General features: G+C 31.9%; 1 protein-coding gene across 2 annotated transcripts in view; it reads right to left on the minus strand.

Moving 5' to 3' along the window:
* Nucleotides 1-14762, minus strand: part of LOC130629183 (MAM and LDL-receptor class A domain-containing protein 2-like) — a 69239-nt gene that overhangs the window by 39120 nt on the left and 15357 nt on the right. For both annotated transcript variants that reach the window (XM_057442310.1, XM_057442309.1), the window contains exons 14-36: nucleotides 14412-14680; nucleotides 11960-12155; nucleotides 10940-11238; nucleotides 10564-10654; nucleotides 9539-9676; nucleotides 8983-9263; nucleotides 8537-8705; nucleotides 8107-8250; nucleotides 7666-7898; nucleotides 7301-7481; nucleotides 6552-6811; nucleotides 6227-6317; nucleotides 5772-5918; nucleotides 4981-5249; nucleotides 4725-4815; nucleotides 4404-4544; nucleotides 3644-3918; nucleotides 2990-3143; nucleotides 2348-2494; nucleotides 1170-1441; nucleotides 967-1057; nucleotides 478-615; nucleotides 170-324 (exon numbers count right to left, since the gene is read on the minus strand). In XM_057442310.1, the coding sequence (XP_057298293.1) occupies nucleotides 170-324; nucleotides 478-615; nucleotides 967-1057; nucleotides 1170-1441; nucleotides 2348-2494; nucleotides 2990-3143; nucleotides 3644-3918; nucleotides 4404-4544; nucleotides 4725-4815; nucleotides 4981-5249; nucleotides 5772-5918; nucleotides 6227-6317; nucleotides 6552-6811; nucleotides 7301-7481; nucleotides 7666-7898; nucleotides 8107-8250; nucleotides 8537-8705; nucleotides 8983-9263; nucleotides 9539-9676; nucleotides 10564-10654; nucleotides 10940-11238; nucleotides 11960-12155; nucleotides 14412-14680 (4232 nt within the window). The remainder of the gene's footprint in view (nucleotides 1-169; nucleotides 325-477; nucleotides 616-966; nucleotides 1058-1169; nucleotides 1442-2347; nucleotides 2495-2989; nucleotides 3144-3643; nucleotides 3919-4403; nucleotides 4545-4724; nucleotides 4816-4980; nucleotides 5250-5771; nucleotides 5919-6226; nucleotides 6318-6551; nucleotides 6812-7300; nucleotides 7482-7665; nucleotides 7899-8106; nucleotides 8251-8536; nucleotides 8706-8982; nucleotides 9264-9538; nucleotides 9677-10563; nucleotides 10655-10939; nucleotides 11239-11959; nucleotides 12156-14411; nucleotides 14681-14762) is intronic.

Consider the following 14762-nt stretch of genomic DNA (forward strand, 5'->3'; position numbering starts at 1 on the left):
GATTTTATCATATAGCTGATGTTTGAATTGGAAAGAATACCAACAATAAACGAGTAGGTTTACCTTTCTTTTATGGATAATTGTCATATTTATTTGTTTTTTCTACTTTTGTATACCTTTTTGAATTGTACAAAGCAAATACAAATGAAACATTATTTTTATAACTCACCTTAACATAGACATTCAGTTGACCAATGTGCCAACCTTTCATATGATACCAAAACTCAAGACATTTCGGATTAGAATCAGCAATGACTTTGGTAACTAAGCGAGCCTTGTCACCATTTTTGCGCCGTCCAGAAGCTTCAGTATAAGCATAGTAGCCTATAAAAATGGTGACGGCTGATTAAGGCAAAACAGAACTTCACACGCTTTAATAAAATATATCAGATTTAGACTACTTTCTCACCCTGAGTGTTACTTAGTGTTTTTTAAACTTCTCAAATAAAATAAAATCTTCATTTTAGTTATATTTACCTTGATTTGTTTGAAGCGTGTGATCAAATGGAGGTCCTGTACCAACACTAGCAGTTGAACCTTTGTTTCTTAACCAATTAAAATCAGCGTTGGGATCAGCGGTAAAACCACAAAAGCCATGTTCAAAATCACATGAAGCTAAAACAGAATATAATGAAATTGATGAACTGAAATATAATACTTTTTGATTATGTTTTTTGCCCCCCCCCCCCCTCCCCTCCTCCAATAGATGAAATAGTTTGTGAAGTATTTCACAATCTATGGTTTCTTAAATTGAAAAAAAATGAAATACTAGTTTTTGTGCCTTTGGTAAATGAGGTATGCTTCAAATCGCAAAAAAAAGCCTTTTATGATCAGATTATGCCTAAAATCCTCGTCAAATTATTCAAACTTGAAAATTAGGTTGAGTCTCTTAAGTATTATTTTTATCTCAGCAAATCCTTCACTGTATGTTAAAACTGTAGATCAATTGTTGCGAAAACGACATACCTGAGAGAGGACAAGCATCGTCAACAATTTCAACATCGTCGATTGAAATGTCTCCCTTGTAGTCAACACCACGAACACCTTCAATGACAGCCTTTAAGAAACAAAACAATTATCTAGATTTGTCACAGCAGATTACACATCCTCACAAAATAATAAACATGTGGAAAAGAAAAATGGGGTAACAAAAGCGGTAACACTATTACCTGGTAATCAAGATTCGATGTTAAGTCAACTTGTGCAAATCTCCAGAAATTACCATTGTCCCCTACTCTGGTCCATACTTTGGTCAATGTTCCCCCACTTTTAGTGTAAACATTCAGTGCTTTGATGTGAGGACCATACATGTGGAACCAAAATTTTAAACAATGGGGATGACCAGCACTTCTGTCGGAGTGGATAACCGGACTCAAGATTCTCGCTTTATCTCCATTCTTTCTTGGGTAGGAAGCTTCCATAAACAAATATGATCCTGTACCTGAATTGATTTAATGGTATGAATGTTGTAATATTTTTTAAATAAGCCAATTGTAAATAAAAAATCCTTTTCCTGCTATTTTTACACTTAAGAGAAATGCTTAGTAGAAATAGAAACATAAAAAGAATTGTTCATTGCTTTGCAATGTTAAAAAATAATAAAATTTGTGACACTTTTTAAGCAAAAGACATTATATTCGTCTTTTAGATTACTTGGAACGTTTTTTATGTAAAAGCGTGTCTTTTTTGTTCATGTTACTTTAAAGCCACTAGATTTTGTAGGAATAAATTTTGCAGATTTTACTGTTTTTGCATGTTTTACACAATTTAGTCCACTCTAGATGCAAAAATTCAGTTATGCTGAAAATTTATTTGTCTTATATTTTTCCATTCAGACACACAGACAGTGCTTTTAACGAACCATGAGACATGTTATTAGGACAATGCAAGATAAGTTTAATGACAAATAAGATTGAAACACTAATTTATTTATTTCTTTATTGTTATTTACGTTTTATAAAATCTTTTTCTTTAGCAATATCTGATACTTTCTTTCTTTAAAGTGCCCTCTAATTTTCTAGTCAACAGAAAAATTTAATTCCTGAAGAAAGTACATCATCCATGCAATTTAGTGATTTTAAGTCGATGTGATAATTGGGCACTGGTACTGTAATAAATTTAATTACATCATATGTAATGTCTGTGAGCAAGATTCTCCATATTCCAAATTTTTTTTAATAAGTTAAATAAAAGATGGATATAGGTAAAATCAAAGTATGTTAAACTATGAGGGTGATTATTTGAAATCAATTAGCCAATATGATCTAAAAGTCTAGTTATATGTTGTTTCAATGTTTCAATTGATCCCAAATTCTTTACCTACATGAAACTACGAAGATAAACTTACTATTTTTAATTGTATGATCTGCACTTGGTCCAGTACCACTTGATGATGTATGGCCTTGTTGTACTGTCCAATTGAAGTTATCAGTGCCGTCTTGTACCCACTGACATAACGTTTTTTGTTCATAGTTGCATGAATAAACTGTTGGTGCTATAATGAAAACGAAGATAAACATTTGGTACATTGAAAAAATAGCTTATAAACCGTTTATGCAGTCATTACAGGAAAATAGTTTCGCCCATAATATCACATTGACATTCTTGGAGTGGACACATAGAAGATGAAGTGTAAAATTCGTTAACGTGACAACTAAAATTGATTTCTTAACTGCATTTAAAAACCATTAAAACAATATATGTCAAAGTGGGAAACTTCTCTTGCAATGCAATATTACTTAACAGTAGTAAGAAAACAGTACTAACAAAAAACACCTATCGCTCACGCAGAATATATGCTATTTTAACAATTAGAAAATTAGAAGACGAAAAAATATGATGCCAAATAACCAGTTGTTAGGCCTTGTTATTTGAAAGTGATACATACATTGGTGCGTCTCAAACCTAATCTACAACAACCAGTGATTTTTAAGTTAGTTAAAATGCTATTTTATTAAAACAAGTAATAAATAAGAACAGATTTATATACCTGCTGTTGTAGGAGGTAATGTAGGCTTGGGTGTTGTTTTAAATTTTGGGTCAGCATTCTTTGGTTGGACTGGACATCTACGGATGGAATAGACAATATCATCCAATGCAATATCGCCTGTGCTTCCACCACCATGAATTGCTTCAAACACCATCTGTTAATTGATGATAACATATTTATACAAAAATTGAAAAAAGAATCTCCAAGGTGTGAGCAAGCAAAATTCAAAACACAACTTAAAAATGCTTCATAAAAATCACCATTAGTCTGTAAAAAAGGTTTATGGTTTTTTTTAGGTTTTCGATCGTTGTACATATCCCAAACATCGCTATTTTTGCATCCTCAGCACAAAGCAGTAACAAGGTTACCATTTTGAACAAAATATAGGTATTAATTATATCTTTTTACTAAGATTACCTAAGCACTGTTATTAAAAAGAACTAGAGTAACTTCTTTTGTTTTTACTTCATGTTACCAAAACCTCTCTATTGACATTACTTTCATATTATTCACATGCATTAAATAGAATTTTAAGATATTTCTTCAGCCAATGCTTACATTTCATTACAAACAGTTTCAAAGTAATGATCACTTAATTAGCACATTTGCATTACATTAAATCAAAGCCTCCTAAATCCTAAAAGACTTACTGACCTGATAATCCAATTTGCTATACATTGGTGCAGATGCAAAACGCCATCCACTGCCTTGATTACCGGATAACGACCATACTAAATTCTCTTGCGCCTTTCCGGGACCGGTTTTGATGTAAAGATTTAATGTACCAATGCTTGCACCTTTCATGTTATACCAAAATCGCAAGCAGTAGGGAATAAATGAGACATAATGCTTTCCAATTTGTTCAGAAACCAAGCGAGCTACATCGCCTTTTTTACGAGGACTAGATGCTTCTATAAAGATGTATTTTCCTACAAAAAAACTATGGGATGTTAGCATAGTAATAAATTAAGTAGCAGCTACATGGACAACTATATGTGAATGATACTGAATATCTACAATGAGGTTTAAAGATGTTATTACTGCAAGATTAGTGTTTCTTATAGTTTTATGTTTTGGATTTTTTCCATGCAAAAATATTTAAGCACCAAATAATTCTGCTTTACATCTCAAGTTATTTCATAAATAATAAGATTATAAATTACATTTAGTAACACGTACGTGATATATACTGATAATTATCAAAAAAAATTATTAAATCTTTCTTTTTAGATTATAGAATTCATGCATTACCAGCAAAAAAGAACTTATATCCTTGTTACAAATACATAGGAAAATTAGCACTAAAATATTGTCCGTCAAAAAATATTTTGAAATTTACTGGAAAAGGACTGGTAATCACAAACAATCAGTACTCACTTACGACAACTACGCATATACAAAACAAAAATATTACCATCTCCATTTCCTTTTGAATGATCTGTTAATGGTCCAGTTCCCCTTGATGGTGTGTTGCCTTGTCTGATTATCCAATCAAATGTATCTTCATTTAAGGTGTTTTTCCATGTGCATTTATCATTTTCAAAATCACAAGTAGCTGCAAAAGCAAATGATATATTGAAATGAAACCAAATTCTTAAGACAGGATTTATAATAACATTGTGATCCCTTCTTACATAATCCACAGATTTTGTGTTTACATAGGACGATATTGCATGTGACACACCTATACACAAGCAAATAGAGCTTTAAAGCACAATAAAAAATAGTGGATTACCTGCTCTATTACATGGCCCATCAAACATTTTAAAATCATCTAAAGCTATATCACCAGTATAGCTGGTTCCACGCATTGCTTCAAATATTAACTAAAAGAAAAAGACTATGTTATTTCAAGTATTTGAATTGAGTTCATCCGTTTCAGCAATAAAATACTGCTAACACTGACACAACCTCCAACAATAATGATTGAATGTTGTAATTCAGAATCTCTTGTTTCACATCAAACTTGTCTGATTATGAAATGCACGTACCTTATAGGAGGACTGACTGGAGATAGCGATTTGACCAATTGTCCATTTGTTACCTTGATTTGTCTTTCTTGTCCAACTTGGTCTACCTTTTGTTTGTCCAGCCTTTTGCACGTAAAGATTCAGTTCACCAATTGAAGACCCATACATATGGTACCAAAACTGAAAGCATTGGCCATTTGATTTCGAATTTCCTGGGTAGTTGGGTGATACAAGTCGTGCAATGGACTTAGGTTTAAATCTTCCTGAGGTCTCAATGAAGACATACTTTCCTGAAAATATAATTTATCTTACTCGTTCTTTACAGGATTCAATCATTTTTTACTAAAAAATTCCTACAGTACAATCAAAACTAAGAGCACTGTTTTAATATTGATAACTTCGTTCACTATAGAACATCAATGCATTAATTTTAATGCTATTTGCTCACTTAGAAGGACATAGGCATTTCTAGGCATCTGTGGACACTATGGTTATACTTAGTAATAATTTAATTAAATGCTAGTAAAATTTAAAAATGATTGGTTCAATGTATCTCTTATGTGAATTGTAAAGAAAAGCTGTTTTAGGGTTAGCTAATTTTGAATTTTATTTGTTACAAATATTTACTCGCTTGTTTGCTTATTTGTTTCTTTGTCTACTTCTTTTGTTTCTTTATTAACATCATTATGATACCCTTTTGATAATGGCTTTGCATACCGCCTTACACAGCACTCGTAAAACAAGCAAAAAACCAATCAAATCATCAGCATCTCTATACTGAAAAAGTCTTCGTATCAGTCAGGTAAACATACCTTTATCATCATTGTATGTGTGATCAGTAGATGGACCTGTATTCACAGATGAAGTTTTACCCTGACCAATGCTCCAATCAAATTGATCATCTTTCGCGTTCGTCCAACCGCACATAATTGGGTTTGTTTCTTCGAATGAACATTCCACTAAAAATATAAAAAAATATATAATATAAAATAAAAATATAAAAACAAAACACATACAAAAACCAAGAATTAGCCTGTAGGTGTTAAGTCGATGCATGAAGAAATGTTACATCAACGAAACATTTTTTTGGCTTATTAATTTGTCAGCTCAGTATGCATTTTAAAATTTTAAAATAAATAAACGTGTTTGCATGCATAGCAATTTATTCAACAAAATATTAATAATCACAGGCCTCTATTAGTCAACTCCACTAACAATGGCACAATTACTAATCACCCCATTGCAACAAAAACTTTACTGTACTTACATGGTCCTTGGCAAGCTCCCTTTGTGACTTGAATATCATCAATAGAAATATCTCCTTGATATCCATTACCTCGAATAGCTTCAATTACGTACTGCAATACAGAAAAGGTGAAATACAACCATGATACAAACACAAAAGAGCAATATGTAGAGAAATTAAAATAGTTGCCTTGTTTAAACTCGGAAAGTTCACATGAACATCATACCTGATTGTCATAAAATGTAAAAATAAAACCTATATGTTTAGTTCCATAAATTCTTTTCTGGTAAAAACTTCGCATTAAGAACTTTACTTCACCCAACTAAATGCAATTGGCAAACCATACCTGATATGAGCCTTTGTAATTCATATAAACATGAGCTGCTCTCCACTGGTCTCCATGTGAACCATACTTCGACCAAATAGGAGTACCTAATGGTCCATTTGGATTTTTGACATAAACATTTAATTTGTTTACGTGGGCTCCATACATGTGATACCAGAAATTCAAGCATTGACCAGTTGAAGTGGGAGGAGATAAAAGGCGTGCTGTGTCATTTTGTTTTCGTGGCTTTGATGTTTCAATAAAAGCATACCATCCCATTGCTGAAAGAAACGAATCAACAAATTACTAATTAGCGTTTAGCTTTGTTTCAATATATTAGATGAATGGATTGAGGGATGTAAATATCACCACTTGGATGAAGTCAAAAGAAAATAGTTCTTAAACAAATTAGTCTGGATAATTTTAATGGTCGTTTTCCTGTCACAAGTTTCATTTAGACTGTGTCTGTGAGAGTAAGGTAAATTTCATAATGCATTTGTATACAGTGTATTACACGTACTGTCTTGTTTCTATCCTTTAAAAGAAAACAATTTGACTAAAAAACGAAATTCAATGAAAAGCTTTTTACGAAATATGAATTTTGTAAAAACTGAATTATCTATGATGAATTGTCTCATCAACACGTAACATCATAAAAAAAAGTCGAATTTGAGATTAAGCGACGCCTTATAAATACATCTTAAAATGAGATAAACAATACAAAATATATGTCTTCAATACATGACAACATTAAAGTCAATGTTACATACTTGGAACAAACACAAACTGTTTAGATTTCTTTGAGCATTCTTTGTAAACAACAAGATATTGATTATTCGGTGGATTGTAACTACCAAGATAAGGTGAGATGCACATTTTTGTAGGTTGATGCTGAAATGCACCGTTAGCTAGCATAGTCCACTTTTCGTTGCACGATGATGATAGACCAATCTTAGGAAAAAGCGTATTTTTAGTCAAAAAGGTTTTATGTCAGAATTCGATTACGTTATTTTTGAACATCACACAAAATTCTATGATTTAAATTATTTGAAGTTAAAACACAGTTAGCACAGTGAAAATATACGACAATTTAGCACTTGAAAGTAAGAATAAATAATAAAAATAAATTTGTCACCTTTGCACCCGATGTTGCTGACTGTCCACCAACGACTGCAATGCACATCTTCCACATTGTCATCTTAAATGAACCATCAGGTTGAAGAACAAACTCAAGGCGATCTTGTCCACATCCATTATAAACAACAAGAGGTTGCATTTCTTTTGGTTTTTTAAAGGCACCATTTAAAACATGAATGCATTTACCACCAGAATGTTTAATCGAACCAGGACCTTGTCTCTGGACAGCTCCTAAATACCCATTAGATCATGTCAATTTTTAAAGAATTACCTACTGATTCTAAAGACAATAGCATCTTGAAACTGCTGCAAGTACAAGCAGAGAAAAAATAGTGGTACTCAATCTTGGTTACAAAAACATGCTTGCACTATAAAACAATTATAAAGAAATTGATTACATAATGTCGTGTGAAACAATAAAAAATAAAACTATGCATACCTCTTCCAAATGTGTGATCTCCAGAAGGACCTGTTCCTACAGAATCTGTAAAACCTTGCTTTCGTGTCCAGTTAAATACATCACTTGAATCTTGTTGAAGAGAGCACCAATCTTTTTCAAAATTGCAGCCTAGTGTTGAGGGTGCTAAAACAAATACAGTGTGAGACTTCAGATCTTGATAAATCAATATGCGAGGGGAACGTGCAACACAAATTTTCCATTAACCAAAGATTAAAATCTAATAAAATTTCCTGTGTTTAATGTGTGAAAATATGGTAGGAAGAGATGAGGTTCAATCAAAGTAAAGAGCACATTATTTTCCAAAAAAGCTTTTCTTTGAGGTCAATTCAGACTTAGCTGGCTAAAAGGTGGATACAAAAAACATCATGCACAACTAACTTTAGGGTCAATGTAAAATTTAATTAAATACCAATAGTTGTTGGACGTGTTTGTGGCAAAGGAGTAGTTGGTTTTGGTGTTCCCTTGCCATTCGGATCAGCCTCTGGTGGTTGAATTGAGCAGGCTAAGTTTGTATATTGAATATCATCAATGGCTATATCTCCCTTGTAACTTTTTCCGGCAATTCCTTTAAACATTATCTATAAAATATATCAAGTTGTATTAAACACAACAAAACACAACAGTAATCTAAGTACATAGAAAAGGTTAATGCAAACAGTTAATCAAGAAAAAATCTTAATAGCAGTGATATTAAATCAAAAAGAAAAAAGAAGCAAGCACACACTGAGCTAGAAAACATGAAACAAGAATGTGGATAAATCAGCCTTTTCCTTTCTGTCGACTTATGTTGGAATTAACAGGTAACTGGCTTTGAAGGAAATGCCAAACAGTTCTCGACAACAAAACTTAGCTTACCACATGATCAGCATCCATGCTGATTGGAACACGACCTGGTTTCCATGGGGATGTTTCAGAGTTGTGTTGTTGACCAGTCAAATTCCAGATTAAAGTCTCTGGTTGGGACCCTGAAAATACTTTGTAAACAACTTGTAGGGTTCCGATGTCAGCGCCAAACATGTGATACCAAAAGTTTAAGCATCGTGGCTTTCCGCCAACTGAATTAAATTGTTGACTCATTAAAATGGCTGTATCACCTTGTTTGATTGGACTAGATACCTCTAAGTACACATATGAACCTAAAAGAAAAAACACGAAACAGGAGTCAACTTGGTTTTCCCTCTTGTTTTGTTTCAAAGCAGGAACATTACTTTGCCTTTTCATGACTAACTCACAACACTTTTAATAGGTCAATCTTGTCTTGTACTGTGTTGATTCTAATCTCTTTTTAATGGTTTTAAAGATTCATTAAAATTCTGCCTAATACCACTTACTTTTTTACTACTTAATAGCAAGTTAGTTTTAAATTTCAGGCCTATTCATTATTACCTATTCATGCTGAATTTTCACTTACCATTAGAGTTGCCAAGAGTATGATCAAACTTTGGACCAGTAAAGGATGATGGCGTACCAGCACTTCCAACTATCCAATCAAATGTGTCACTTTTAACATTTCTGTAGGAGCACATACCGTTTTCAAAGTCACAAAATCCTAAAAAAATAAACCGCAAAAGTAAATCGATAAGTAAGTAAGAAATACAATAACAATTAAAAAAATAATTTCATGTTGGGGAAATGAATATATCAAGAAAGCGTCCTGGCTTGTTTGGTGATTAAAACAATAAATGCAAAGCAATTTTTCTATATATTTTTATTTCTTTATCTTTGTTTTTCTTACAATATAATTACATTAATGACTTATTACTTTGATTGTACCACAATGTTTAGATTGTAAACGGGACTAGAAAAGCTGTTGAAAACGCTACAAAAACGTTAACAGTAAGTAATCTAATAATTTCTATAATATCATGTACTTAATGACAATGACATCATAAAGACAACTGGTTCTATTACAAGCAAAAATTTTAAATTGTAATTAAAGCGTACTTTTTAAAAAGGATTTTTTTTCACCGAAAAAGTTGTTCTAGGTTAAGGTGTCATAGTTGGCACATTTGTGAATTCTATTTTTGTAAGTCTTTTTTGTGTGCGGGGGGGGATATTAGCCAATATAGGTGCATTTTTAGAAAATAGACATAGATATAATCACAATTTTGGGATTATATCTATGAGCTTTAACAACGTTATCAGAACAGAGGGTGTATCACAAGTTGTCATTCCTAAATCGTAACTTGCCATTCCTAAATTCAAATGTTACGTTTACGTTAATACGCATCAAGTCACTTTTATATGAACATGGGAAAATTTTAACATCTACCATTTGTGAGAGGTTTTTATAATAACCTATTATTTTAAGATCTGTCAGTTGGTAATGAAAAAATATTCACTAATTACTTGTAAGCATCAGAATTTAAGACTAACCTCCATGCAAACTCTAGCCTGTACAAACAGTGCTATCACAAATAAATATATTTGCTATACCTGGTGCTGCACAAGGTCCATTTGATAGTTTGATATCATCTATAGCTATGTCACTTCGAAACCCTGAACCAATTTTGCCTTCAAATGCAATCTAAAGTAAAAAGATTGCATTTTTCCCAGTAATAAAGAAACATAGATTTTAACACCATACCTTTTTTAACGAAAAGAAATATAGGAGGAATGTTTTGTGGCAAAATACTTTTTGTTACCAATAGTCAGTATAAAGCCATAGAAAATCATGTACTTTATAAAAATAGTGTGGAAGGAAATATAATAATACGAAAGTTTGGTTTGATTAGAGTTGTCTCCTATTTTGGGAAAAAATGTTTCAAACAAGCATGAGAATGGTATTTAAATTACATGTAAATAATTCTACCTGAAAAGTGTCTGTGGATGAAATTGTCTTTGTTGCTATTTTCCACACATTCCCTTTGTCTCCAGACTCAGACCAAATAGGTATTTTTTGTAGCACATTTCTCACTTTTAAAAATACTGACAGAGTACCCATATCAGCACCATACATGTGATACCAAAATTGTAAACATTGGCCTTGGGTTGCAGCATTGACAGGGCTAAGAATACGAGCTTTGTCGCCATTTTTTTTGTTACTTGCTTCAGTAAACATGTAAAAGCCATTACCAGATTGTAGTGTGTGATCATTAGTTGGACCAGTTTCTAAGCAAAATTAATGACAACATTTTTTTAACAAAATTATTCATTTAATAATTAGTAATATTTACATTTAAGTTTTGGTTAGAGAATCTAAACAACTGATTTTTTTATGTTTTTTGGTACAAATGATTGAACAAAAATTACGTTCATGCTAAAGGCAAAACTTTATCATTACTTAACCTTGTATCACGTAGCCCTGAAAAAAACGGAAGGCGAAGTTACGAGTTTTTCATGATGTACACTTGAAGAAAAAATTTTAAAAAAAACACTGCATTAAAAATTAGGTGCTGAACCTTAGAGATTCTACCAGAATTTGTATATAAAAGATTATTCTGTTTTATAACCCCTTGCAAGACATAATTTAAAAGCCCCTACATGTGCTAAGAGTGTGGAAATGGTAAAAATTAAGTTTTTACTGAAAGCATAGTTGAGCTGTAAGGACAAAGTAGCTGCAATAAGAGATTTGACTGCAAAACTACAAAACAGATATAGTCTGACTCGTCATACAGGGTCGTTGGACTGTGCTAAAATACAGTAATATCAACTGAGAATCATGCTCAAATCAACAGAAACAGCACCCACAATGTAAATACATTGTAAACATGAGTTCCGACACAGAAATAAAAGAATTTACAATACAAAAAAATGTTAGTCGTTTGATAATAGCAAAGGAGAGAAGACTATTATTTACTATAAAATGAATAAGTAAAAACAAATATCATACGAGATGAAGAAGTTGCTCTAGATTGCCATGTCCATTGGAATTGCACATCCGAAGATCTATCATCAATGTAACCACACTGGTTGTTTTCAAATGTACATGTTGTAGTAGGTTGTAAACATTTTTTCGTGCTCACTGAAATATCATCAAGAGCAATATCACCTTGATAAGATTTTCCTACAGTGGCTTCAAACACTGCCTAAAATAATCAAAATACTCAATGTGTAATTTCAATTGCAATTTTGTAAGTGTAATTCTTATTTAATATAACTGTTTTATAATATAGTAGCCAGAATGTGCCTAGGCTGTTATTTTATATATTAATTCCCTTGTGTGAGTAAAACTGTTCTCGGTCGTTACGGTTGAAATAATATAATTTTACCCCCCGGTTTACCATGTGTGCGCCGTATCTCATGGAAACAAGTTGTTTATCAACTAAAAAAAGAAAACCGAAGCAAAGAAGGTTTTTCAAGTTTTCAAGTCCCAGAATTTTTGTGTTCTGGGACTGAGGTTGTATCCCTTTAGAATATGACTGTAATTCGAATCTAAAATGCAAAAAAACAAACTGTTTTTGTCGATTAAATTTAATATGTTGTTGGCAAAAATATTTTTTTAAACAAAGAAAAACGTACGATGATAAAACGTCACAAAGAGGACTGGTTGGAAATGCATCAGGTAATTGTAGCTATACATTTTCAATTCATTCTCTTTGGAATGAAGCGAAATTTAGTAGTCAAAGTAAAAAACTGATTGGAGTTTTATTCAGCCTAGCTAGCTTGCGACCTACTGAGAAAGCGAAATAAAAACAGGTGTGTTGTCTAAATTATTTGAGAGAGAATTGAATTTTTAGATTTTTTAGCAGTTTCTTTTAAGAGCCAAATTTTTCCTTAAATATTAAGTTTGTTGTTGTGTCTTAAGCCGGAAAATATTTTCTTTAAGCACTTACTTTGTAAGAATATACTCTGAAAAATGGGTCAGAAGTTTAGAATCTCCTAAGAATATGTCTAAGCTTGATACTTTGTTTTAAATATGAAAAAATTTGTATGAATTGATTAGAAGTTTACTTTTTTTATTGTATGTCAAACGAACAGAACTTTTTTGTGTCCAAGCAATGGGCCCTTAGATGTAGTAGAAATTGCCATTAGCTAGCTATGGTAACTTATAGTATGCTTTATTTTATTAAGGCATTATATATTTTCAGGCCATAGTCATGCTAAGAACATATTGGGAATAATGCGGATAGCATTTGTCAAATAATTAAGAACATCGAGGCTGAAACTAAAACACGCTATTCTTTTAAAAACAGCGTGTATATCTTACAGAAAATTTTACATACACTGTAAAAAGTAAATTTTCCTTTGTTACTGTTCTTAACACTATCGTGTGATAAACCTAAAACCTAAACTTAAAAAAATCTTTACATCTGTTACATTACAATCGTTTGAAATATATTCGATTCTAAATTCGAAAACGCTGCATTGTTATCTTCTTTGATTTTATGCGTGATTTTTTTGATTATAACTTTGGGTCTGTTAAAACAAACTGTTCTTTTTTCTTCATACAAAATGATTCAAGTTTTTATATTCTCTTTTATGTGTTTTCAACTATTAATTTCTTATATTTTGAGTATAACTTGGAAAGGTTGCAGTATGCAATAGACTGAATAACTGATTTTGTATGAGTTACGTGTTGGATTTCTTTTAATGTTTGGTATACTTTTTTTCCTCGGGTGCTTATAAAATGGCAAAGCAAGTATATAGTTTAAGTGTATTTCGCTTTTTATGTAACGGTTATTAGACACCTTTGATTTTTTTGGACATTTTCCCTTTATATTTCATAATTTTTTCGTTGTTGTTGTTTCACATGCTTATATTATTGGAAGTTTTGTTTCAGCAGGTTATGAAGATAGAATAATGCAGATTGTGAGCAGCCTCGATCCCAGGGCTTTCTTCTCTTTTTGCCATCCCGTTATAAAAGAGACAAAGAGCCCGGGGTCTAGGTTGAAATGTAAGTTTTGAAAATTCAAATTACTGTGTTGTATGTCTTTGTTTGGGATCCATTACATCGGTTTAATGAGAGATTCAGTGGATTCTTCCACGGGAATTCAGCTAGTCTAATATATTATTTATCACAACTATAACTTAGATAATTCAAGAGATAAATATAGTTTTCACAATATGTTGCTGTTGCTTTAAATTTAGTTTTGTTTTGTTTGCATCACAATTTCAAGCAACTAAATGTTAAATGCAATGTAAAACATGCTTCATAAAAAATTATGTACTAACTAAGTGAGAATAATAAAATAATTCTTGACTTGTAAAGATTCATTCCCTTCTAACCTTCTTTAGATATCCATCCAAAAATCTTATCAATACCACACACAGCCAGTTTACAAAAATTAAACATCAATACAATACAAAAAAAGAACAATAAACAAAACAAATGCATTTTCTACCTGAAATCGTTGTCGTCCGATTAATGTTACTTGTCCTTTTATCCATTTATTTCCTTGTGTGCCTGAACGCGACCACAGTGGTTTCCCTGTATGACCTCCAAGTAAGACATAAACATTCAAAGTGTTGACATCTGGCCCATACATGTGATACCAAAATGTTAAACATTTGCCACCAGTATCTCCTGTAGCTGGTATTATGGCACTAATTAATCGGGCAACTTGATTTGGTCGTTTATAAGAAACTTCTAGGTAGACATATTGTCCATATTCTGCAAAAAAAATGATTGTAGTTGAAACTGCGAGATATATGTAGCAATTCTATAGTACTTATAGACATTGATAAAAAAGTAC

Source organism: Hydractinia symbiolongicarpus, chromosome 15, assembly GCF_029227915.1.
Source record: "Hydractinia symbiolongicarpus strain clone_291-10 chromosome 15, HSymV2.1, whole genome shotgun sequence".
NCBI classification, from domain to species: Eukaryota; Metazoa; Cnidaria; class Hydrozoa; order Anthoathecata; family Hydractiniidae; genus Hydractinia; species Hydractinia symbiolongicarpus.